Source organism: Nematostella vectensis, chromosome 13 (genome assembly GCF_932526225.1).
Source record: "Nematostella vectensis chromosome 13, jaNemVect1.1, whole genome shotgun sequence".
Lineage (NCBI taxonomy): Eukaryota > Metazoa > Cnidaria > Anthozoa > Actiniaria > Edwardsiidae > Nematostella > Nematostella vectensis.
Genome location: NC_064046.1, coordinates 8,996,020 through 9,021,090, shown reverse-complemented (window position 1 = coordinate 9,021,090; position 25,071 = coordinate 8,996,020). Strand labels below are relative to the sequence as shown.

The 25,071-nt window shown below is 39.3% G+C and overlaps 3 protein-coding genes and 1 non-coding gene across 6 annotated transcripts in view; 2 read left to right on the top strand and 2 right to left on the bottom strand.

Annotated features, from left to right (window-relative positions):
• The first annotated feature begins 524 nt into the window (after positions 1-524).
• LOC5518529 (enoyl-[acyl-carrier-protein] reductase [NADPH] FabL) lies at positions 525-3,579 on the top strand. Its single transcript, XM_001638484.3, has 2 exons — positions 525-1,164; positions 2,850-3,579. The coding sequence occupies exons 1-2, from the start codon at positions 607-609 to the stop codon at positions 3,120-3,122; spliced, it is 831 nt and encodes a 276-aa protein (XP_001638534.1). The 5' UTR covers positions 525-606; the 3' UTR covers positions 3,123-3,579.
• LOC5518580 (F-box protein SNE) lies at positions 2,216-4,725 on the bottom strand. 2 transcript variants are annotated; one of them, XR_007306294.1, is made up of 2 exons: positions 3,943-4,062; positions 2,216-3,125 (listed from the first exon to the last, which is right to left on the bottom strand). XR_007306294.1 is itself a non-coding variant. In XM_032363239.2 (2 exons), the coding sequence occupies exons 1-2, from the start codon at positions 4,700-4,702 to the stop codon at positions 3,076-3,078; spliced, it is 594 nt and encodes a 197-aa protein (XP_032219130.2). In that variant the 5' UTR covers positions 4,703-4,725; the 3' UTR covers positions 2,216-3,075. The 2 variants fall into 2 exon arrangements, 1 of the variants encoding a protein (XP_032219130.2); XM_032363239.2 differs by lacking the exon at positions 3,943-4,062 and adding an exon at positions 4,159-4,725.
• Trnad-guc lies at positions 3,888-3,959 on the bottom strand. Its single transcript has one exon. It is a non-coding gene; the product is annotated as a tRNA-Asp (tRNA).
• A 543-nt stretch (positions 4,726-5,268) lies between the features above and the next one.
• The window catches only part of LOC5518528 (maestro heat-like repeat-containing protein family member 1), a 36,875-nt gene continuing 17,072 nt past the window's right edge, over positions 5,269-25,071 (top strand). For both annotated transcript variants that reach the window (XM_048720823.1, XM_032363236.2), the window contains exons 1-26: positions 5,269-5,456; positions 6,254-6,399; positions 8,194-8,325; positions 11,460-11,622; positions 12,352-12,450; positions 12,770-12,921; positions 14,411-14,551; positions 15,081-15,173; positions 15,460-15,538; positions 15,827-15,940; positions 16,174-16,247; positions 16,710-16,829; positions 17,284-17,391; positions 17,872-18,016; positions 18,664-18,704; positions 19,037-19,178; positions 19,451-19,509; positions 20,156-20,263; positions 20,717-20,836; positions 21,129-21,251; positions 21,327-21,409; positions 22,027-22,093; positions 23,104-23,229; positions 23,618-23,697; positions 24,221-24,344; positions 24,808-24,918. In XM_048720823.1, the coding sequence (XP_048576780.1) occupies positions 5,414-5,456; positions 6,254-6,399; positions 8,194-8,325; positions 11,460-11,622; positions 12,352-12,450; positions 12,770-12,921; positions 14,411-14,551; positions 15,081-15,173; positions 15,460-15,538; positions 15,827-15,940; positions 16,174-16,247; positions 16,710-16,829; positions 17,284-17,391; positions 17,872-18,016; positions 18,664-18,704; positions 19,037-19,178; positions 19,451-19,509; positions 20,156-20,263; positions 20,717-20,836; positions 21,129-21,251; positions 21,327-21,409; positions 22,027-22,093; positions 23,104-23,229; positions 23,618-23,697; positions 24,221-24,344; positions 24,808-24,918 (2,793 nt within the window). In that variant the 5' untranslated portion in view covers positions 5,269-5,413. The remainder of the gene's footprint in view (positions 5,457-6,253; positions 6,400-8,193; positions 8,326-11,459; positions 11,623-12,351; positions 12,451-12,769; positions 12,922-14,410; positions 14,552-15,080; positions 15,174-15,459; positions 15,539-15,826; positions 15,941-16,173; positions 16,248-16,709; positions 16,830-17,283; positions 17,392-17,871; positions 18,017-18,663; positions 18,705-19,036; positions 19,179-19,450; positions 19,510-20,155; positions 20,264-20,716; positions 20,837-21,128; positions 21,252-21,326; positions 21,410-22,026; positions 22,094-23,103; positions 23,230-23,617; positions 23,698-24,220; positions 24,345-24,807; positions 24,919-25,071) is intronic.

Here is a 25,071-nt window from a genome sequence, read left to right as displayed (position 1 = left end):
TGGTGTGCAGGAATTTTTTAGGGGTATATTCAAAATTCCCGACGAACATCCCTATCACTTTTACCCTGAGGAACCCTCCCCCGGGGGTGTGATCACACTACGATTTAACTCTTTGTTTGTCGTAAACATCTTAAAAATCTCAATAATATTCGTACTTCATTGTTGTCAAATTCTGAGCTATTTGGGCAAGTGCTTTGCGAGCAACGGTTGTTGTGTTTCCACATACCAGCGAACTTGCAAACTGCTCGCCCAATTTCCCCCACTTTTTTTCGAAATAATTGTAGTTTTTTAACCTTTGTTTTTCCAAATCGTTTGAAACTATATAGGCAGCAACATTCTACAAAAAAATATTTTCTTTCATGAACAACCAACCAAAAACCTTAACATTACCGGTCTATCCCGGTTTTACTGGAATTGACTACTTTTTCAGCCGATAGAGTAAAATTACTTTTTTTGCCATTCCTAAACAGGGTTTAACCGGACAGACGAGCTCAACGTATATACACTTGAACTTGTTTTCAAACTATATAAGCACTTCTTTCCCCCAGAGAGCATTATCATCGCTACAGCAGTGCCCTCTTGGATTAAACACAAAAACGTGAAACAATGTACGGAGTTATTACCGGGGGTACTAGGGGTTTGGGGTTCAATGTAGCCGAGGAAATGGCTAAAGAGGGCTATTCTGGGCTAATTTTGACCTTCAATTCCAATGTAGAGGCCGCGAACAAGGCCAAACAAGAGCTCGAATCAAAATATGACGTGAAAGTTTTCCTTCTAAAGGGTGATATTGGCGAGGAATCAACCGTTGATGAGATTTTTCATTGCGTCGAGCAAAACTTTGGGAATAAATTAAACGCATTTGTGCATAACGCCGGGGCTGCCGTAGGTATTACATCAGGTGCGGAAACCGACAACGCGAAGAAAGCGGCGGAAAGTTACTCGCTTAACATCGGATCTGGCGATTTCAGGAACTTTTCTACATACGATTATTTCCAGAATATTTACCCGAAATGCTTCATCCGCTGCGTGGAGCGGGCCGTTAAAATTATGGAGGACGGGATGGGGTATATTGTAGCCGTGTCTACATACGGGTCAAATGTTCTACAGACTCCTAAGCCCGGCTACGCGATTACCGCGCAAGCTAAAGGTTGCATGGAACTGCTGGTAAGACGTCATTTTGCACTATATTCTAGCATATCTATCTGATACGGATAGTATTCTCTTGTGAAGGTATTACGTGACTCCTTTATTTGCTAGTTGGAAAAAATATTACGCTACAGCTGTTTTGCGAAACAGACGATGCGTATCTGGGTCAATCAAGTACCCTACTTGATTTTCCAGTATATAACTGGTTTCTGTGAGCTATTTGCGGTGTTTGAAGAGTATTAGTGTCAATCAAGTACTTTTACTTGATTTCTCAAGTCTGTTACTGGTTTCTATTAGCTATTTGCGGTGTTTGAAGAGTATCAGTGTCAATCAAGTAGTTTTACTAAACACCCTAACCTCTGATTCGAGTGTCACGCAAAAAAGTAATTACTCTAAAAAATTTTTTACCTATCTTTAATGGAAAAATGTTACAAATTAGATAAAAGCCCACATACCGTAAAGTAAGCAAGCTTTGTTCAAATGAAAAGAAAGATATATTCAGTTATGTTATGATAATAATATGCGGTATCGTCTGTCAGACCGTCGCTTAGCCCAAACAGGTTTTACTTGTTTGATAGACCCAGTCGGCAAGTAGTTTTACTGAATATGAGTGCTAGTACTGGAGAACGAACTTGAATTATCGATAATTTATTTCAAGCCAGAAAAACTTGTTACGAGCTCTTTGATGATTGGTGTTCTACTAATATTATATTCCTAATCAAAGTAGGGGATTAACGAAATGATGACGTTAGAATACTACTTCTACCATGGATAATAACATTACTGCGTTTTAGAAAAGGTTTTCGTGCTACAATTTTTTCTAAACACCCGTCTTTTTAGAATTATTGGCAACGTTCTCTCTAACGAACATGTTTCAGTACAGGGGTTCTCGAAAAAGACCGCTGACAAGCATAAAATCAAAATACAAATAAGCCGAATGGGAAGCCTGTGGTGTGGACACGAAAAATCAGGTTTTCGCATATGCGATACCAAGATTAGACTTGCTCTCTGGTCGCTGCGCTCCCTCCAAGGCCCCCCTCCAAGCAACTAGGAGATTTAACTCTTTCTCTTTATTTTTAGCTCTTTATTTGCAGATTCGTTGTTCGTTTGTAGTTTTCTTCTCAACATGAAAAAGGAACCAAAACAGCGCGAGTAGCCAAAAATCGCGAATATCTTTACAACCGAGAAACACCATAGGAAAAGCCCTACTTGCAAAAATACACAGTTCATTGTCGTAGCTCAGCTTTTCCTAAAGGGGGCCAGACATAGCGTATGTCCTTATTATACCAACATTTTTAATGAAGACTCGCTATCCCTAATATTTTAGGGTGGGGGGGGAGGTAGTATCAAATTTCCGCCAAACTTGTGAGACCGCTGTCCACACACCCTCTCCCACTAGCAATGCCTATCCCAAATTAGCAAGTATTACACATACAAAATAGTTATTTAAACACAAAACAGTAATAGTTATTTAAATACAAAGCAGAAATAGCAAGGTAATAAGGCACTGGCAATAATGAGTGTTCATTATACACCCTGAGGGGTAAAGGGGAGAACTTCCTAGCTGGATGGCTACCTGTAGCAAAGTGGCATTCAAATTTGCTGGGGTTTATATCAGGTTTACAATAAGTATATTTTCACTTACTATTCAGCTTTCTATTCTTTTGCATAGTCACGATTGAATTTGCTATCCCTTATTACAGGTGAGATACTATGCACAAGTCTTGGCTCCGCGCGGAATTACTGTCAATGCTGTTATCCCTGGCTACATAATGTCTGACGCATGGCACAATATGACTAGAGCCATGGGTGGAGTCTCTGCCGAACCTGTCCAGAAGCGCATTCAGTCCACACCCATGAGGCGCTTTGGTGAGGGTCGAGAGTTCAGTCAGGTGGTCTCATTCCTCTGCTCACCAAGAGCAAGCTTCATCACTGGTGTTGCGCTCCCTGTGGATGGCGGGCTGCATCTCCAGTAGGACCTGGGGCCAAGTCAAACACAAGACATTAGCTTTAGTCTGATCAATGGAAAAAATTTTTACTGTCGAATCTGTTGTATCACAACACCGCATTTTCAAAACATGGATTTAATTTTGTCTTTTGGGATTTTCTGTTCAACCGGTCAAATTATTCTAAGCCAATCAGATTCTTGCCATCTCTTGCCTAGTGCAGTTGCCTGACTTTCTGTTGGGACACTGTCTGGTTTTTATTCAGAGTATAGCCAGGAAAGTGCACAAAGCTGACGGAGCAGAAAACCACTAACTTTCAGTTAGGGAAAGGTGATAATCAAATAATAATCAATAAGTGTAGGTGCAGTACATGGGGAGTGGTGATAAAATTGCCTGTCATGGTAAAAGTTTATATGCAGAAAGTCAATAGATATCAATGTAAATTAGGTTTCATTGCATGTAACTTTAATAAACTATCATAAAATGAGCAGTAGGTGTTTGTCTTCAGCTGTTCTGCAAATCCCAGGGGGTCATAACAGGGGCGAAGCCCGGCGGATGGCCAAGGGGGTCCGTGCCCCCCTCCCTTCTACCCGCCAAAAATACAGTAAATTTATGTGTTTTTTTTTCATAAATAAGCAGCTTTATATAGCTTCCCACCTCAATAAGCTATGCTTTTTGTGGGACTGCTCATATGTATATATGTAACTTCAAACAAAGTTTTGTTTTTGTAACCCAGTATAACATTAAAAAATATATCACGAGGGAGGAAAAAGGAAGAAAAAAAAAAGAAATCCTCTCCCCGGCGGGGAATCGAACCCCGGTCTCCCGCGTGACAGGCGGGGATACTCACCACTATACTACCGAGGATTTCACGCCGTTGAACAGGTAAAATTAGCTATATAAACCGTTTTTGCCCGAGAATAAAGTAATATTACTGAATACCTCTCTTACGGAACCATCTATGTCAATTTATAAACAACTTTCGTCCTTGACTGTAATACACGGTTAACTGAAGTACTTTGTACGAAGACAGTGTAGTTTTCGCGAGTTCTGATGTCTAACTGACCAGGTTGGATATTCCAATCTTGCATTCCTTTACCCAAGCCAACCATTTCTCGAGCTGCAGGGCTTTCGTATATACTTCCAGAGGCCTTATCTTGTAAAATTATGCGCTTCTTTTGACTAATTGTCTCGGATTTCGTGTGTTCGTAGTAAGCGTTCCCTAGTCGGTATTCAAATCCAGCCATCTTAACAAATTCCCGTATCCCGTTTTTCGCCTTTACGTAGAGTATGACGTATCTTTCCCTTTCCAATCGCTTTAGAGACTTTTCAAGCTCATCGTATGACGGTTTTAGAAACTCTCTTTGGCTTGATCGACGATACAAACATTTAAAATGTAGTTGAAAGAACCTTTCTTTCCAAGTTTCAGCTCTCCCGAGATGTGGTCTGATATTTCGCTTCCTGCACTGCTGGAAAACGAGCATTTTCCATAAGCTGGAGATAGTGGAAACTTCATACCACTGTTTACAAACCTGACTACATGAGCACAGGGATTGAGCATCGAGGTGCGAGAAAATATGCAGTAATACATCTGTTCCCAAAATCTCCATGTTGTCCGAAAAGCGCGCGAGATTTGATTTTCAAGGCCCGCCACAGGAAGCCCAAATATGAAATTCGGGGGAAATAAATCAGTTCTTTGAGCAAAGCAGCAAAGCTTGCTTTTTTTCGACTTGATCTCAGATAATTGTGTAATGGAGGAAAATAACATTAAATTTAATTGAATAGAGCTACCGTATTTAAAATGTATATGTCCGCAAATACTACACCCTCTCTTTCGTTGCGAAAATCTGTAACTTTAACTTATTTTTATATTTTCCTTTTAAAAATTTGCCTTTTTTTTCTTATAGCCAAATTCGTTGTTGCACGACCTCGCAGAATCCAAAATTCCCTTTTTCGTTTGGGAATAGCGCGTAGTCAATCAAACCAAACAATCAAAACCATACAAACCGCCCCCAACGCTTGCCTGACAACGCGCTATTCCTAAACCAGACAAGGATTTTGGATTCGCCGAGGTCGCGCAACAGCGAATTTGGCTATAAAGAAACTTTCCCCGTCCCCGCATTCATTGTTTATTTGCAAGGCTTTGTTTTGATTGAAAATATGCGCCTCCGATCCTCTGGTACAGCAGTCTCACTGTTGAACATGGCGGATCCCGTCTCGGGGTGGTGTTCGATCGTCTTGTAAATTTCATTGGAACCCAGGTTCAAATACACTCTTTCTGTACCTGAATACTACTGCATAGGATTGTAACATAAGTAACCATGGCTAGCGAGGAAGTAAGGAAAACTGGAGGGCAGATTGATGGTAAGATTGCAACTACAAGCAAGTGAATTCTTCCCCGTCCTATTTCCGTCTTGTCAATTCCAAATAAAATGTTGACCAATGCTTAACTGCTTTATTCTGTATTGCACTATGGCTTATGCAAGTAAATTATGACGTAAATCTAATTCTCTGCATGCTATGTGCAGTTCTGTGGTTAAGTTTTTTATGTCTATCGGTTTTGCTTCGAGGTCACGAGATACGTCATACACGCAGCTTTCAGAATATTTGTTTTCTCTAGGAATACACTTTCTAGTAAGTTACTTAGTTAAATGCTAGTTATTGTAGACTATGCTACTTTACACAAAATGTGTGATTCTTTCTTTACTATTGACTTATAATCCTGCAAGCATTAAAGACAATCTTAATTAATTGATAATCTTAAAAAGGACTGTAAACCTGCAAGTATTCCAAATAAGGAACTGATACAATACAATATTTTTTTATAATGTCAATAACGTGAGGAGGGGTTACCCAATCTCGGACAGCTCGTGTAACATAAGCTTGGCAGCACTACTGTCACATATTTACACATTGTTTCCATAAGATGAGGATCTGCTACCTGTAGCATAATGACTTGAATGCCATTCTGGCCATTTTCTACCAGCCAGTCCCATTCCAGAATGATAGGGTGAAAAAACGCGCCCTAAGATGTGCAAGAGAAATGTTCCACAGAATACCTAAACCCCCTCCCCTCAAACTTAAAATCCTGGCTATGAGCCTGATACTCTTCAATCTTATCCTTTTTTATTTATTGTTGTTTGTTTGACTGATATCCATAGAGCTCTGTGTAGCGCTGGTGGATGCTGCTAACGATAAGCAAGATGGCGTGCGAGAGGTGATCATCATGGCGTTGCATGACATCGGGAAAAAGCAGCCAGAGATGGTTCTCACAACAATCAAAGCATTCCTTATCAAACATCAGAAGGTAACTTTGCAAAGTGTTTACAGCTAAGTCTTGGTCATTGTGTTGTTATAATGTTCTCTTGTGTTTACAGCCAAGTCTTGGTCATTGTGTTATTCCAGATAACATCAGTACCACCCCCACTCGCCCCCCCCCCCCCCCCCCCACACACACACACACCCCTTGGAGGGAATTGGAAATTCCTGGGCGGTTTGGGAGGGGGTATAGTACATTTTACCGTTTTCAGGGGTCAATTCTGCATCTTTAACCAACTGTCTCTTTCATGGTTCGAATAACACAGGCATACCAATCGATGTTTCTTTTGCACAATCTTGTGTGAAGCAATCAAGGGGAAGCTAAACTAAAGAGTTTTGATCAAATTTGAATGAATAACAATCTTTGTGGGTTTTCGTTCTTAATTTGGATTTGATTGTTTTTGTCTGTATTTGGCGTGGCACCTGTATCTTTATTTACTATTGGTTTCCAAATAGACTATTTTAATCACTGTTATTTCCGGTAAAGAAACCAACCAAATGGATCAACAATAAAGCAGGATGATCGGCTCATACACACACGTGCATTTAGGTGATATGAATTAAAATATTTTTTTTGAAGATCAAGAAATTATTATTTTTGCATTGGTCACCATGCTTGAAAATCCAGTATACTTTGTGGGTGCTTCCAAAGGTCACTCTCGCGAAAGAGCTGCTGGAAAAGTTTCCTAGAAAGACTAGTTCTGGGGGCATGACAAGTTGGAAGTTTAAGCCAATTTAAAACTGACAGCCGATGAAACCAAAATCATTCTGACAGAATTAAATACAGTTTCTTTCTTCGAAATACTAAAATGGAATGTCAGAAATATGTTCCTATTTGGTCAGTGTACACTAAATTGTTGTCTTGTTTTTTATTAGTTTAAACTTTTTGGGAAGAAACGCTGTCGTTGACAAAATGTGGAAAACTTAGCATTTGTTTACATTATTTTCATGCTGCAGCCCAACGCTCCAGCAGGCGGAACTCTTTGCTTGCAGTTGAACGACCGATTTCAGCGAGCAAACAACCACAATGACAGGGTTCCACGTGAACATTTTAGTCACCAATTTTGTGGTCTTCTTTGAAAAGAAGTGGCAAGATTTGAAATACCAGGCTTTTACCGAAGCCATTATCTGAGCAAAAACATTGCTCTTTCCCACTAAATGCGACTGTGTCACAAGCAATTGTTCTTGCTTCAAGAGTTTTTCTTATCGTACAAAACAAAGTAACTTGATCTACCAAACAGGCAAAGCAGCGATGTCAGTGATGCGAACATAGTAAATTAGGGTTTACAAGTAAACACTGCTGTGCTGTGATTGGGCCTTTTTTTGCACCTAAAACTCTAATAAACTTTCCAGCGGCACTTTGGCGAGAATGACCTTTTGGAGCACCGGCAAAGTATTCTGGATTCTCAAGCATGCAGTGGTCACAAAACTCCAAGGAATGTTCTGCAATAAATGCCAGTTAGAATACTGCAGAAAAGTAAAATGTTTGTGTGGGCTTTTCTTCAGTTCTTACCAATAAAAAACTTTGATATTAGTCTAAAACGCTTACCATCGACCAAGCAAATAAGGAAACGTTTTAATCAAACATGTGTTTACATGACCTTTTTGTCAAAGCAATATTTCCAGAGGGGGCTGGGGGTATTTTTGATGGAACTCAAAATTCCAGGGGGTGGGGATGTTCTCTTTTGTTTCAGCTCAGTCTTGGTCATTGTGTTGTCTCATGTTGTCTTTTGTTTTAGCTAAGTTTTGGTCATTTTTCTGTATACCTTTTCTTTCGTTTCAGCTCAGTCTTGGTCATCGTGTTGTTCTACTACGAGCAGCATCTGCAATTATAAAAGATGTTCTACCTGACCTTGACCTAGAAGTATCTAAACAACTCATAAAACTGGCTTCTGATGAGCTTACAAAATCAAAGGTAAAGCAGACAAATTTCTCAGTGATCTGATACAATTAATCTGATAAAAAATACAGGAGGATGCAGGATTATCTTGTGAAGTTAGGGACGTGTCATTATTTAGCGGGGGGGGGGGGGGCTCTGATTTAAAAAAAATGTGAAGAAAATTCAGCCCTACCCTTAGACGCACGGAAAAAAAATAGGATCCTCCCCACCCATAGGGTAAAAAAATAGGATCCTCCCCCACCCATAGGGTAAAAAAATAGGATCCTCCCCCACCCATAGGGTAAAAAAATAGGATCCTCCCCCACCCATAGGGTAAAAAAATTGGATCCTCCCCCACCCATAGGGTAAAAAATAGGATCCTCCCCCACCCATAGGGTAAAAAAATAGGATCCTCCCCACCCATAGGGTAAAAAAAATAGGATCCTCCCCCACCCATAGGGTAAAAAAATAGGATCCTCCCCCACCCATAAGGTAGAAAAATAGGATCCTCCCCCACCCATAGGGTAAAAAAATGGGACCTTCCCCCACACAAAAAAAACTCACACGCTCGTATGAACATGAAATTCATGGAAAAATACGTTTGGTTGTCAAACGAATAGATATTTAGGGGTGATATGTTTATAAAAAACGAGGTTTCTAATGCAAGGCCATAGCAGGGGGTGGGGTACTGGGGGCACGTGGCCCTTAATATTTAAAAACATTACAAGAAAATAGTTTCTCAATTTTTCTGTATCATGCTCTTCCCCTCAATAAGGCCTGCTATGGCACTGTAATGTCAGAGTCATGGTCGGAAGTGCTAGTGTTTAGAGTGTGAATGGTAAAAATTTTGGCTGTTTTTAGCAAGGTTGTGTTTTTATGCTGTATTCCTTTAGCAGTTAAAAATTGTGTTTTTGTTTTAGACCCTGTTTGTGAGTTTAGTGGTACCTATTCATCACAGATCAGATGCTATAGCATTGTAATAAATAGAGTGTTCATGTTTGAATTTGTAGCTTTTTTGTTTTTAAAGCCACATTGTCACCAGTTAACTTCTGGAGGTCCGACGGAAACCTCAACCGTTAAAAGACAAAAGAATCTATTAAAATATGAGATATTAAACAGGCCATCTGCTCTAAATTATTAATCACATCCTCAAAGAAACTTTCAATAAACACTGCTTTCAATATTTTGAAATATTTTTCATGTTTTCTGTTAAAAATCATCGGAGATTGTTACATAATCGACCAGAAGTGAACTGGTGACAATCCGGCTGTAAGTCACGTTCTTTAGATATTCATCTGCTGGAAACCCTTTATTATGCTTAGAATTGCAAGTCATTTCTTCCACTTTTCTTAGTCCATTTACAGCAATTTCTTGTGGCATATTTCAGGGACTGCCCGGGATTGTTTTGTGTCCTGGGATAAGTTTTAAGTCTTCCTCTCTTTTTTCTATGGGTGCCCATGTTATGGCTACATTACAAAGACATTCTTGATCTTGTCTAAGCATATTCAGGACTCCTCATCCCTGGTTTTTTTTTCTAGCAAATGTTGAGTATTTAAGTTCGGCATTATCTCCCTTATTTATCTTCAAGGTCTCCCAACTGCATAACAAAACTGAGGGTACCAGTTCCTCGTTCAACTTCTTCTTCATTCTATTCTTCTCATGATCTTTTTCATGCTCCATATTCTTCTCAGTCTAGTGTATGCACCGTTTGCTTTAAACAGCTTTAAAGACCACTACATATAACAGCTATATGACAAAGTGGAAAGGCGGTATAGCTTCTGGTTGTATTCAACCATATTAAACATGAGGTTCTGCTATAAAAGGGAAAGCTCCTCCCACCCCTGGGCTCGGATTTGCATCATAATCATAAACTGCCAAGCTAACAGTCTCAAATTATATGTCTCTTGTAAAATTGGTTATCTCTGAGCCTTAGTTGACTGGAATAAAACTTTTTCTGCACAGGTAACAAGACAGTTGTGTTAAGAAATTGATTGATTCGCTCTCTACTCACGTTTTCGTAATCTAACGCATCTGCATAAATTACTATCTTGATGAAAATACTCATATTTTAGAGTGCATGCAGCTTGGTATAGCAATATTTTAATATAAATAGAACCATTTTAAGTCGACAAGTCTAGGAATGAAATTTTATTAGGTTTAGAATATGAAATTTGAATTTAGCACTCAGAGCAATTTTCCGGACATGTTGGTTGACTCATTGACGGCTGATGATAACTGATTGTTCTTGACCCTGGGGGTGGGAGGAGCTTTCCCTTTTATAGCGGAACCTCGTGTTTAAGTGTCACATTCATTGTGAAACAAGTCTGCCATTTTATTAATTTTGCAATTTTTATTCCTTTTGCACCTGTTTGTACAAATAACGGCCCTTCCAAATAGGATAAATCCTACCTGACTTTGTCCTATGTAAGAGTTAATTAAAATTTGCCATGCCCCTTCTACAGCATTTATCTGACAATGAGTCTGATATTTATCTGATGATGATAATGGTATTTATACATGTTAATTGCACAATGGCCAAATAATGGTTGACTCGTAAAGTAACAAAACTATACAAGACAGTACTGTGCAGATTAATGGGTTCCATGTTGAGGTTTATGTGATGGAGCAAAACATGCACTGGAGCACTTCTCCAAGAAAAAAAATATGTATAAGAAAGCATGGACCCTCCCAACAAAATTTTAGATTGCCTGAGTCTAATTAACAATAGATAAAATGGGAAGTGTAGTGAAAAAAGGACCATACCTAAAAGATGATCTCTTAAACCTAGCAGTGATAAGCATTGACACACAGTGCATCTTTGGGGTGTCACTCACTTACTCACTCACTCACTCACTAACTCACTCACTCACTCACTCACTCACTAACCCACTCACTCACTCACTAACTCACTTACTCTCTTACTCACTCACTCACTCACTCACTCTCACTCAATCACTCACTCGCTCGCTCGCTCACTCACTCATTCACTTACCCACCCATCCACCAACCTACCCACCCATCTCCCACTCACTCACTTAATCACTCGCTTGCTCGCTCGCTCACTCACTAACTCGCTCACTCACTCACTAACTCGTTCACTCACTCATTCATCCTATATTATTATTAACCATGCATAAATAAGTGTTACTTCAAGTGTTGTTATGTTCTAGGAAATTGAGCCCGAGTGGCAGACCGCGGCGTCTGAGGTGCTGGTCGCTCTGGGCAAGAGGTTTGACCATGAGGTCATGGCTGAGCTCCTGGATAAACTTGCTCCTGGCACTCTGCCACACTACTTTATTGTCCAGACACTGGCGTCATTTGCTTCTGCGAATGGTGAGATAAAACACTTGTTGTCAACCATGTAATATTCTGGTGGGACAAGAAAGACTACAATCAGGGTGTAGAAAAACTTGGTAGTCTGTGTACTAGATGTGTTGGATTCAGGGAAACAAAATTAAAAAGGGGATGAAATGATATGTTTCAGTTGTTGTGAAAGCAGAGTAGTTTTGCTGAATCTTTGAGCATTTACCCTTTAGAGCTATTGAACTTATTTTCTCAACTTTCTTTTCACAGTGGCTTGAAACATGCCATTTTAGCATGTATTGATTTATTTCCATTTTATTACCTGATTCATTCTGATACAATTTTGTGCAATCCTTTTTTTCTCAGTATTCAAGACATGATAGATTTAGTGTGGTGGCATATCCAGGGGGTCTATGGGGGATGCTCCCTTTTTTACAGTAAAAGTACAGAAGCAAAAATTGCAATTACTTCTTATAATAATAATATGTTATACTGTATAAATACAGTTGATTGACAAAACGTTGTCAGTCGTCAACCGGCTTCACAACTATGGGACAAGCCCGCATGTAAGCATGGGTAAAAACCACTGAAGTGCCTAGCTGCATATATAAAGCCACCACATAACTGCAGGCTTAGACGTTTTGTCAATCAACTGTATGTGTCCTGCTTTAATGTTACCCCCCCCCCCCCCCTCTCTATCAGCCTATTAATAACAAGAGGTCACTTGAATAAATTAAATTTGCTTGTTTCTGTCTTTAGCTTTTGGTGTGGTCCCCTTTCTCAAGGACATTTTGGGGCGCATGTTACCCATGATGGGAATGGCTAAACAGGACAACATGAAGTGGGTATTTGCTAACTGTAAGTATCACTCTTTTACAATTACCTATAATTGGGGTATGTGCAATTTACAATAATATAGCCTTTCTCTTTAACCTGACAACTATTACATTGATCTTTATTATCTTAAGTTTGACACACTAACCATCCATGCTCCTACATACCTGTTAAGATTTTCTTTTTTTTTTTGCTATGTTTCAACTACGAATCTGTCATAAATGATGACATACAGTTAAAAAAATAGTAAACATGATTGTAGAAGGATGTTGCCTTATTTTGGTCTGTCCCATTGTGTCCCACAGTATTGTATTATTCAGTAATTTTCCTTGATTTCTTTAAGGTCTTGGCCGCTTTTCAGAGAGTATAATAGAGTATGTTGCCAATGCTGAGAATGCCCCGTACCCTGATATCAGCCTTGACAGGTTTCATGGAGAGATTGACTCAGCTTATGACATTCTCTTCAACATCTGGCTCAAGTCCAATGAGGCTAAGGTAAACTGTCAATTTCGTAAAGAAAAGTTTCTATCTAGAATGATAGCTTTTTTACTGTAACCCAAAAATTGATAACAAATAAGATATTATTAATTTCAGTTTTGAAATAAATTCAGTTGAGTCACTGTGAAATAGAATATATCCTACACTTAAAAAAATAGCTCCATTCTATTGCTAATGCATAAAAAACACATATTTTTTACCAAAATAAAGACACTTCAATGTTCATCCAAGATGGTTTAAAGCTGAGCTGAAGTTAACATGTAGATTGCAAGATGCTAAATGAATCATGTTAACACATAGACCCCTCAACCGGCCTGTACTGGCCTTGAGAAGTACCCAAATCCAAAAAAATTCATAAATGCAAAATAAACACTACAAGATAAAGATACTCAGGCATCAGTCAAAGGGATATTAAATGTTCTTGAAGATATACATCCAACCAAGGTGATAGCGACTATTCTTTAGCCAAATAATAGCTCAGGTTCTTTGACAATCAAACCGAACAAGGAAAGAAAGAAAAATTACCCCTCTCAACAAAATGCACAAAATACCACACAAGGGAGAGAGATCAGCAAACACACCAAGCTCAAGACACAAATAGATACCTTTATTCTGATCCTCCAGGTTCATTTCTGAGACCTCAAAACACAATGTCCACTCCTTGAAAGCTTGTGAAACCACTTGGATGCCATTATGTATTGCAAACCATTCTAGAAGATCCAGGGATAAATTCACGAGGGGAGGGCCAGTCAACACTCCTCTCCCCAAAGTCAGACGGTTTTTATGAGTCTCTTCATCCCAAAGCCAAACAAATCAATTCCAGGTCTTACAGAATCAGAATAGCAGTGTAAACAATTTTGGAATCAATTTGGTTTCAGAAAAGACAGCATTTAGGAGAGCTGTGGTGGTTCAGTGGAAAATTATTTTCTTATCCAGGCAAAGCCAAACAAGAAAGTGGTGTTCCACTTTGATGGGCTGTATAAAACTCAAAACAGGGGGGGGGGCAGGACTCTGTTTTCTGTCTTTTTTTTTGGTAAATTCAGCTAAAAAAAGCCAGGAGTCAATGTCCCAATAGACTTCATGATGTCCTAGGACACTCTCCCAATATGTTCATAGCTGTATTTTTTATGAAAAATACAAGCAACCATCAACTTGCGCTTGCATCAGCACGGCGACGAGGGATTAGAGATGGGACTGCAAAGTACTGCTGGAAAGCTAGGATACTGCTGATTAGGAAAATGGGTGTTTAACTTTGACGGGCTGTATAAAACTCAGGGGGGGGGGGGGCTGGAATCTGTTGTCAGTGTTTTCTGCTTTCAATTATAGTGAAACAAGCTTATTCTATTGCTGTAATGTTTTATTAGTCTATGATTCTGTTTGTTGCAGTTGCCTTTCCTGTCTAAATAAAGAGAAAATACATAAAGCCCCATGACCTGATAATGTCAGGTTTTTTTTTTAATATTTATTTGATATTTTTCCTTGATAGATCCGCCTGGCTGTGGTTGACGCAGTTGGTCACATGACTCACATCCTGTCACAGGACAAGCTTGAGGAGCAGTTACCAAAGTTACTGCCAGGGATCACTAATCTCTACAAAAAGCACACAGATCACTATCTCATCACTCAGGTATTCAACAGAATTCTTTCAAAAACAGAACACTATCTCATTGTATAGATATCCAGAAGAAACTGCAAAAGGTCAGTAGTCAACCCTGTCTAATTGAGTGCTGTACAGGGGTTCATTTTGGGGCCTGGTTCCTAGAAAGCAGGTTAGCGCTTATCCATGGATAAATATGGTTATTAAGATATTTGATTGGATAACAACCTTATTTAAATCTGGGTTAGCGTTAACCTGCTTTCTAGGAACCCTGCCCTGGGGATCATTTTGGGTACTGGGATCATTTCTGTGCTAATGGAGAGTTTGCAGAACATGGATGGTTATTTCTCAAAATGAAAACCCTGTTTCTCAATCGTTTTGGACATGCCCCTTTAAACCCTTCCATGACCCATGCTTATGGATCCAGAACTTTCTTTCTTTGGCTTAAAAAGAGACTTTCTCTAGCACCCACAAAGATCACTCTGTCTCTGAGCATTCCCATAACCAGGTAACTAGCTTTGTTCACTAAGACCTCTACTAAGTATAATGTGCTTTGCAGGGTCTGTGTTCAGTACTTGATGCAGCCTGTTGCAATGGTGGGGCTCTTCTCTCTCCACATCTTGACCCGCTCCTAGGAGGCTTGCACAATATGGTGAGCTGTTGTTGAAAACAGTGGAATTACCCATGACAAATTAATTTGTCCATTATTCACATATCCATCTCATGTTCATTTGTCTCATATTCATTTGTCCCATATTCATCTCATATTCATTTGTCTCACATTCTTCTCCTATTCATTTGTCTCACATTCTTCTCATATTCATTTGTCTCATATTCTTCTCATATTCATTAGGTGTACATTCTCCACTTTGTATTTAGAATACCTCAGATAGTGGCACACTTGTATGAAAAGTACTGAAAATTTTGTCAATTTTCAGGCGTGTGTTCAACCAGACTTCATCAACCCATCATCAGTCAAGAATCACAATGAACTGCTACGATGCTTTTCTGTATTAGGTGAGTATTTACATATAGAAGAGAAGATATAATATTCCCCTCAGGAGTAGATCCAAAATTTTGTAAAGGGTGGGGTGTCGATGAAAGGGTCTGAAAGTAGGTTTGATGCTTTATATTGTTATTTTTAATAATAAGACATTACGTTTCCACCCCTGATGCAATAGAAGAAACAAAATCGTTAATTTGTAACTGCAATGTTTCCTTAATACTAGCCCTGCTACAGTTTACTCAGTTTACCCCAGTCACCCATTTCCTGTTGTCTTTATTATTTCATTGTCCTTTTTGCAGCTCGGGTGTTTTCAGACCGTGTGGTTGCATTTCTCCTTGCTAAACTTGAACCCAATACTGAGAGGACGCGTATTGGGTCACTAGCCATCTTAAAACACCTTGTCAACAGCAGCGGTGAGTCTTCATACACTTGGATGAATAGTCTCATTTTGTCTTTGAGGTGGTGGAATGATAAATTCCACAGAAGAACAGAAAAAAAAAAACAGAAGAAAAAAAATATGCTAGGTTTGCTAGACTATATAATAGAAAAAGTGTTCCACCTGACAATTGCATCCCATTGTTAAACACAATAGATTTTTTTCCTTGAAATGCAGAAATGCATGATCCAGAATCGTTTGCTCTTTCAGGGTCGTTTTTGGAGAACAAAGAGGAGTTAATTGTTGCTGGGGTTCAGATCCTACTGAACGAAAGCAACCTCAAGGTTGGTAGCTTGTACATCCAGAAATGATTTGTGGGGCCCATCCTTTCTTTAATTGTCAACTATTACACTAATATTATACTATTCTTAGAACCACATTGTCACCAGTTTACTTCCGGAGGGCAGACGGAAACCTCAACCGTTAAGAGACAGCAGAATCTATTAGAATCCTTCTATTAAACAGGCCATCTGCTCTAAATTATCAATCACATCCTCAAAGAAACTTCCAGTAGACACACTTCTTTCACAATTTTGAAATATTTTTCACCTTTTTTGTTAAAAATCATCGGAGATTGTTACGTAATCGACCAGAGGTAAACTGGTGACAATGCGGCCTCATGCACCTTTTGTCGTAGAAAAGCCATTTGCCTTTTTGTCTTGGAACTGTCATTCACCATTTCCATTTGTATTTTGCATTCACAACATTTTAAAATAGGTGAATATGTAATTTATTTTATTATGCAGGTGAGGCGTGCTTTTGCCCAGGCCATAACGGCCATGGCACACCACAGGTATCTCGAGCTTGAGGGTGGACACAAGCTGGTGGAGTTTATAGTGAAACAATGCGCCCTTCAAGATGACGAGGTATTCAAATTATTACATAAAAAAATGGAACAAAAGATATTAATCACTTTTATTTAATTTATTAAACTTTCAGATTTCTTTTGCAATAATCAGTGATTTGAAATAGAATTGCTGTGAAAGAAGGGTTTCAAGTTTATATATTAATATATATATTTGTCACTGCATATTTTTAAAAATAGTAGGTTTTCTGGCCATGTTATATTCAAAATATAATTTCATAAAAGTTTGCAGCCACCAAAATGTGAAATACACAGCTTATTTTGCTTGGATTTTGCAACTTGATTGGTGTTAGTTATATGGAGTTCTGTTTGTGACAAATCGACTTCTACTAAGAAATCATGTGTCTTTTGAGTGGTAAATTCAAGCCAAAATAAACACAGAAATAGCAAAGGGCTATGTTTGATTTCTGAGTAATGTAAGTAGCCTTCCCTTAAGTGCCTGTTTCATTCTGTAGAAGCAAAGACGTCCTACTGATATTGACAGTGTGAGCCCACTTGCCTTGCGTGCGATGTGCGAGAACATCCTGCAATTGTTAACCACCACAGTACCTGTTATGGAACCGGTATGTACTGTCACGCAATCCCCCATGTACTGTCACGTAACCAGCCATGTCACACGATCCTCTTTGTACTGTCACTCAATCCTCTATGTAGTGTCACACAAAACTCTATGTACTGTCACACAACCAGCAATGTACCTGTCGCGCATCTATTTGTGTGATGCACATGCACAAAAATAGGAACCTCTCACCAACCAAATGCGCCCAAAATACCCTGAGACTCAGCTCACAAACATATGTAAAACACCTTTTAGTCTCCAAGGTCACGGAGTAACGCAATATGACGTTGTAGTTTAGGCAGCAACGCAGTTAGGAGAAGCAATCTATCCTGAAGTACACGTCATGTTTTATGCAACAAAATCATGACATCGATAATGTCTCGTCATCAGGCCAAAACCTTTCCACGTAAAAACATAGTCTGTATGTGTTACACAGGGATATTTCCCTTCGCATTGTTATGTTATTCTGTTGGTTTGTTTGCAGGTTCTGTGGCCTTACCTCCTGGAGTGTGTTGTTCCGGAGCCCTTCACCCATGCCATGACCGCTGTCTGTAAGAGTCTCTCTCATCTTGCCGCCAAGAGAAAGGAAGAAGAGGATGGAGGTCTCGCCATCAACTTTGAGACTCAAAGTGAGCAACGAGTAGATGACACACTCAGCCTGCTTACAGGCGTTAACCTGGTGTTTTTTGCTATGTACAGAGTCGTTGCCGCCCCCCCCCCCCCCCCCTCCGCACCAACTCCTGCACAGGAAGTACAATACAAGATGGTGGCTATGACTCGGTACTTAGCGAAAAGCACCAGAAAAACGCCTGCTATACATTGTTTGACATAATACAGTTTTAGGTCATGATCTCGAACAATTTTATTCTAATCTCATGGGACTTCGGTTGGCTTCCTATGAGGTGCAAGAAACTGTCATTCGCTGATACGCCCCTTTAAGTACACGGGGGATCTTTTAGCAGCGTCTGTCAACTGTAATGGAATGTTGGGTATTGAAGGACATTGTGCGGGTCATTTTGACTAAAGCTGAAGAATGATGATATAGATAAGCCTCAGGAATCGAACGTTGGATATCTAAGAGGAGAATATTGTTGCTTCTCTCTCCTTGGAATATTTTTAACTAGATTGGTTACTTTTTTTACGGGAGTCGGCTGTTCTATTTATAGCCAAAGCGGGGGGAGGGCTCGTTATAAGCCTGTTAGATAACCAATGGCCTTCCCTTATTTCTGATTTAATATGAAACTCAAGTAACACCAAACTGTTTCTTGTTTTGTAGCTAATATCCCCAAGCCAGAAGCCATAATATCCAGACTAATTGTAAGTTGTTCTTTGATATTATGAGTGTTGTTAAATAATAAGAAACATCATCTTAGCTTAAACTAGTCCTTTTTCAGGTTTTATGGCAACCTCGGCCAGTAACATTTTGAGAACTAATAATCTGCACAAAACATATCGAGTCCTATTTTGGTTTAGCTAATCCGAGCTTGTACAACCTTACAATTTGAGCTTTGATGTTTTTTAGTCCTGTAGACTGCAAGTCGGCCACAAAGATAGATTTGACAGATCAACAATAAGACTGAGTTTCATTAATAGCTAACCTAAAAACATTTATGTAAACAGAGCATTATTTTCGTTTCTTCGCTGTTCAGGTGATGTCAGGGCATCCATTGGAAGGAATAGGGCGTGGCTCGCACGTGCTCAAGCTCTTGCAAATCTTGTCGCCTATTCTGAACCCCAGCCTAGTAGAGATATGGGATAGTGTGATTCCCAAACTTCTTCAGTACCTAGAGGGTATGTACACGTGATCACGTTAGGGAGAGGGCGTGGCCCGCACGTGCTTAAGCTCCTTGCAAATCTTGCAAAAATTGATAGAGATATAAGGTAATTCTTAAGCCCTTATAAACCATGTCACTCACTCAACGCAAGCCTGGTAGAAACACTGTCCTTTTCAATTCATCATTAAACCCAATCATTAAATCCGCATCAAACCACGCCCTGTATGGAATTACGCCCTGCATCTGCAATACATTTCCTCTTGACTGGCGATTCACGTACATCTTTAGAACATTCAGAAGATCCAGAGAAGTGGAATCAAAAGGCGTGGGAAGATCTGGTATTGAAGGTAAGCCCTTTCCACAAACCTCACAAATGCGGACCATTTTTAAAGAGTTTATTAAAGGTTTATTAAAGAGTAAACCACTCCTTTGTTATTGTTTATCATTGAAAATACAATGGTTTATTTGCAAGGAAACTTCAAAATAACAGTCTTATAATGGTCTGGTATGTTTTCGACGATATTTGATTGAAAATATCTTGGTTCCTCGCTTGAATGAGCCGATGGAAAATTACGCTTTGTGGGAGCATTAAATGTTGGCGTGATTGGCATTCTTCAATATATATCTTTTAATATTTTAAGATTGTGGTGCACTTATAAAGTCCACTAGTTTATTTTGACATTTTGTTTATCATTTCTAATGTGTTTAGAGTGTACAAAATTCTTTCAAATAGCATTTGCTCAGTTCATGACACATTTGGCTATTAAACATGACACTGGGGCAAAATAAATGTGGCTGTATTATTATGACCAAGCCAATAACAGAGATTTCTGCACAGTGATGTCACTAGATTATTTTGAATCATGACTAAGGCAAGTGCCACGTTTCGCCTCGTACTGGGTTCGGCACTGAGCGTTAGAGTCTGCCTATTATAGTGTATAGTTAGGTTTTCTCTTACGCAATGTCGTGGTATTTTTTATTTTGTGTGTTTAGCTTCTGTCCAAGAGTCTTGATGAAGCCGATTCTGAAGACTGGGTCTGTGCACTGGGCAAGGAACTCAGCCATCAGCTGCCTCTCTACGCTGAGCTCCCAAACGATAAGGTGTGCCCCCCTCCATACAACTTTACCTTTCTTTACTTAATTTATCGTCATTTCCTTTTTTCTTATTTTTCTGTCTAACAGTTGACAGCCAAGTTTTTCATCAGATCCGATCCCATGTCCTCTTCTGACGTTATAGATATTATTTTTCTGTCTAACAGTTGACAGCCAAGTTTTTCATCAGATCCGATCCCATGTCCTCTTCTGGCGTTATAGAAACTCTACCTCTATCTCACCTCGGACATAAAGCCTTTTCTTGGAAATAGATCGGGGATTGTGGGGACAGTTGGGTAATACGTTCAGATCCCTCAATGATCAGGGCTCGAAAAAGCGGCCTGCCACTTGCCATATGGCATGCCAAATTTAGCACTTGAAGCTCAATGACAACAGACAGTCTATGGGATGGTTGGAGGGGGCGCATATGCTCTGTTTCATCCCTGGTCTTGTTTGTTTCAGAATTTCCTTTTCAAGTGTATTGGCATAGTGCTGAGGAAGGTTACCCAGAAAGACTTTCTACAGATCCAACTGAATGAGATGTTTAACTCTGTGAAGCACAGTTGTCAGATTGAACGAGAGGTGAGTACTGAGCGATAAAACCTTGTGACTGCCTTTTGACTGCACTAATAAAAATATGTCATTAGTTCAGATAATGATATTTCCTATATCAAACGTTTAGATATTATCAAGATGATGATGACGATGATGATGTTTGTATTGGTGATGATGATGATGTTTGTATTGGTGATGCTAATGATGATGATGTTAATGATGATCATGTTGATGATGATAATGATGAGCCCAGCAAGGGGGATAATAATTTTAATGACAATCGTATTGGTGTTACCGCTAATGTTTTTACTATTGCTAGGGCTGTGCAATTGGTCTTGGGTTTTGTGCCGGGACCAATCTCGACATAGCGCTCATAAAACTTGAACAAATTACCAAAACAGACATGGTTAAGAAGTCTTCTGGAATACTTGGGTTTATGAAGGTGAGTGTTGCCATTTCTCCAATCTTTGTTCAAAGGACATCGACGCCTGATTTATGAGAGTTTTGTGACATACAGGATAAGACAGACGTTAGCACAGAAAGAGTAAAAAGCACAGTGATGCTATGTTACGGATACGCAGTGCTTTACGGACCGCCAAGGTATGATCAGCATAACGTTAGAATACTTTACAAGACGCCCCCTCCCCCCCCCTCCTCTTCCTCTGATTGTTCAAACAATGGGGGTTGATTGGTTTGGCCTTTAAGCCAACACGGGAATTTAAGCAAACACATTTCTTAACGATGGACGCGACAAGAAATGTTAAGGTTTTCCTTCTTTGTAAAGTTTTTGTTTTCAACCTAATATCTGTTTCAGTCAAGCAGTCTTACATATGAAACATGCTACTGTAGCAATGCGATAAATGCGTTAGCGTTCGACACAAAAAAAACTACTTCCGATTGTTGTTTGTAATCTAAAAACGTGTGCTTTCGACCATCAAGTTCTCTATTGGCTAAGCCTTTCTCAAATAGTTTTTGAGGAGCAGGTCATTATGAGTTTGGGGGAGGTTTGTGTGCTGAAGGTTTATCCTTGTCGGTAACAAAACAAAAATAATATATTATTTCTGTCTGGATGGAGATGGTCAAACCTCAAGAGAAGGCGGCTTGTTGAGCTGGCAGCCGGCGGTTTTTGAGAAGGCTGTTGACTCCATAAACCCCCAGAACATAATGGTCTTATGTGTCTAAGTCTTATGTTCAGTAACATTGTTGTATTTATACAGCCTTATCACATCACGTCTTGAGGCCAGTGTTTTCAGGATTATAAGCAAACATTTTTCAAATGTCAAGGTGAGTGAATTACTTTTTACCGAGTCTATATGTAGAAAATAAATTTGACCCTAGAAAAAAAAATTGGCCAGAAAAAATAAATGTGGCGGTGGCTTTTTTGTACGATATGTTGCTGAGAGTTGCACGCAATACAAAGATTTTCTCTTAATTGCGCTTATTTTACAATTGCATTTACCACTGTTTCACCATATAAGATAAAAAATATTATGTATGGAGTTGTATTACGCTTTAGCCAACGATGTCCGCAACAGTCATTATGAACAAACTTTTAACAAAGATAAACGATTTACAGTGGAACCCTGTTAATAGGGAAACCGTTGGGACCAACTAAACTGTCTACATATAATGGAACCTTATTAATAAGGACACCGCTAGGTACAACTAAACTGTCTACATATAATGAAACCTTATAAATGAGGACACCGCTATGTACAATAAACCTGTCTGCATATAATGGAACCATATAAATAAGGACACTATTGGGACCAACTAAACTGTCTACATATAATGGAACCTTATTAATAAGGACACCGCTAGGTACAACTAAACTGTCTACATATAATGAAACCTTATAAATAAGGACACCTCTAGGTACACCAAACCTGTCTGCATATAATGGTACCTTATAAATAAGGACACTATTGGGACCAACTAAACTGTCTACATATAATGGAACCTTATTAATAAGGACACTATTGGGACCAACTAAACTGTCTACATATAATGGAACCTTATTAATAAGGACACCGCTAGGTACAACTAAACTGTCTACATATAATGAAACCTTATAAATAAGGACACCTCTAGGTACACCAAACCTGTCTGCATATAATGGAACCTTATAAATAAGGACACCATTGGGACCAACTGAACTGTCTACATATAATGTAACCTTGTTAATAAGGACGACTTATTAAGACTTTTACATTCAATATGAGTACGTTAAATTTATTCCTATTATTCCTGTTTTACTTCCGTTCATCACAGACCGTCATTTTGTCCCTTCCCAGGATGTAAATGTCAAACAAAATATTATACGGATGACCGAGCTGATCGCCAAGGCCCTGGAACCAAGCCGACTTCAGCAACCTGACTTTGTATTGACTAAGAGATCGGAGCTCATTAACCATATGCTGGTGGGTTACCTGTGGTTTTTCTAAGACTCATCCTGGCTATTTACGTCATGTTGTTATCTCTTGTGGAAGTGATGGCATTAGTCAAATGAAAAACGCCATCTCTTTGTTAACCGGCCTCTCTTAATTGAAGGGCTTTCAAATTCTCCATTCAAATTTTATGAAATGAAACCTCATTAAGGCGGCCACCTCTATATAACAGACACTTGTCTTAGTCGCAGACTGTCCGTTATATAGAGGTTGCACAGAGTTTTTCCGTGTTTAGATTTAGATGTCTTCTAGGCGTACATGCGCCATCCCACCCTCTTCATAACGGACACTTTCAAATTCTTTGCTCAAACTTAATAAATTAAAACCTCCATAGAGCAGTCACCTCTGTTCTATCTTCCAGGCGTATATAAGAGCGGAGCCATCCACATCCATCACCACTGAGACACGTGCTCTCGCCTTGGACGCATGCGCGAGTCTTGTGTATCCTTTTGTTTTAGATTTACCTTGCTTAACAAGCTTCCATTTTTACTCTACGTTTAAGTCTGTGAGCCATGCTTTATTTAATGGTGCACTTAAGACTCGATACCATTAGATCTTTATCAGGGGCGATAGACGGGGAGAGGCAGTGGGTGTGGGGGTGCTTGCCTTTTAAAAGTGGATTTTGTAGGCACTTAAGCCTAAAAAATCCGATACCATTTATCAGGGGCGGTGAACTCACAGCTAGCGATATCGCATAGTTACAAATGTACTAGCGATATCACAGTTACAAATGTACTTAATCGTTAAATGCTCGACTCCAACGTTGGCACATTATACCGATTGTCTTAGATCATTTTTTCATATGGTCTCTTCTTATCGAAAAATAATGCTCCCTGAATATTCAAATAACTAAAGAAGTCAACAGCACAAACGAAAACAGTCCATGCTTGGATAATGGTTTGGCTATATGGTTAGATCGACATTTACACATATCTTGCTCTTTCATTCCTTGACCACCTTACAGAAAGCTTAATCCTCGACTGACAGACGCGGAGGTGTTCGACGTTGTCAAGACAAGTTTTGATAGTGTGTTTGCAGTGCAGCTTAATCAACCGACCTCCCCCGGGAAGGGCCACGAGGCATCGCCGGTCAGTAACTATTAGCAGGGCCGTAGCAGGGTATGGGGCACTGGGGGGTGGCATGTGCCCCCACCCCCTGCCCCAATATGTTCGAAAACTATAAGGAAATGACCAGGAGAGGCGTGGCTGTGCCCCTAATATTTCCCCCCTAAGGTTTTGTATGGTGTCCCCCCCCCCCATGAAAAAGAACACATGCAGAAGTTTCACAATCTGTTTTTTTTTATTTTTGTAAAACAAATACTAAAGTTAGCACTATCTATTATATACTATTAGGCGAAATTGCAGTGATAATATTCAAATTTATGGAAGTCTGCCAACCGTTTACAGTGTAAAAATTAAAACTATTGTAAGAAAAAGTTGCAGTAGCTACATGTAGGCCTGCATGCCTATTTTTATTGTGGCAATATCAACTTGTACAATAGCTATATTGAAAACCCCATGACTCTTTTTTTGAGCGCTTCTATTTGTACAGGAAATGGAGCCGAGTGAACTTCTTCGTTTAGCTCTTGAAAGTGTGGACAAACTGCTAAAAGAACTTGTTCTTCGAGATCCTGTTTTACCAACGTTACAGAATATTTTCAAGGTAAATAAGAATAACTAGTTTACTGCCTTGAAACCAGTGGTTGATCCTTGGCATATTGAGATTTAGTTGATATCTGTTGATAGCCTTCTCAGACAACATTCTTCAATTTATCTTCTTTTGGTTTTAAATGTTCCATTACTAAGAGATACCAGA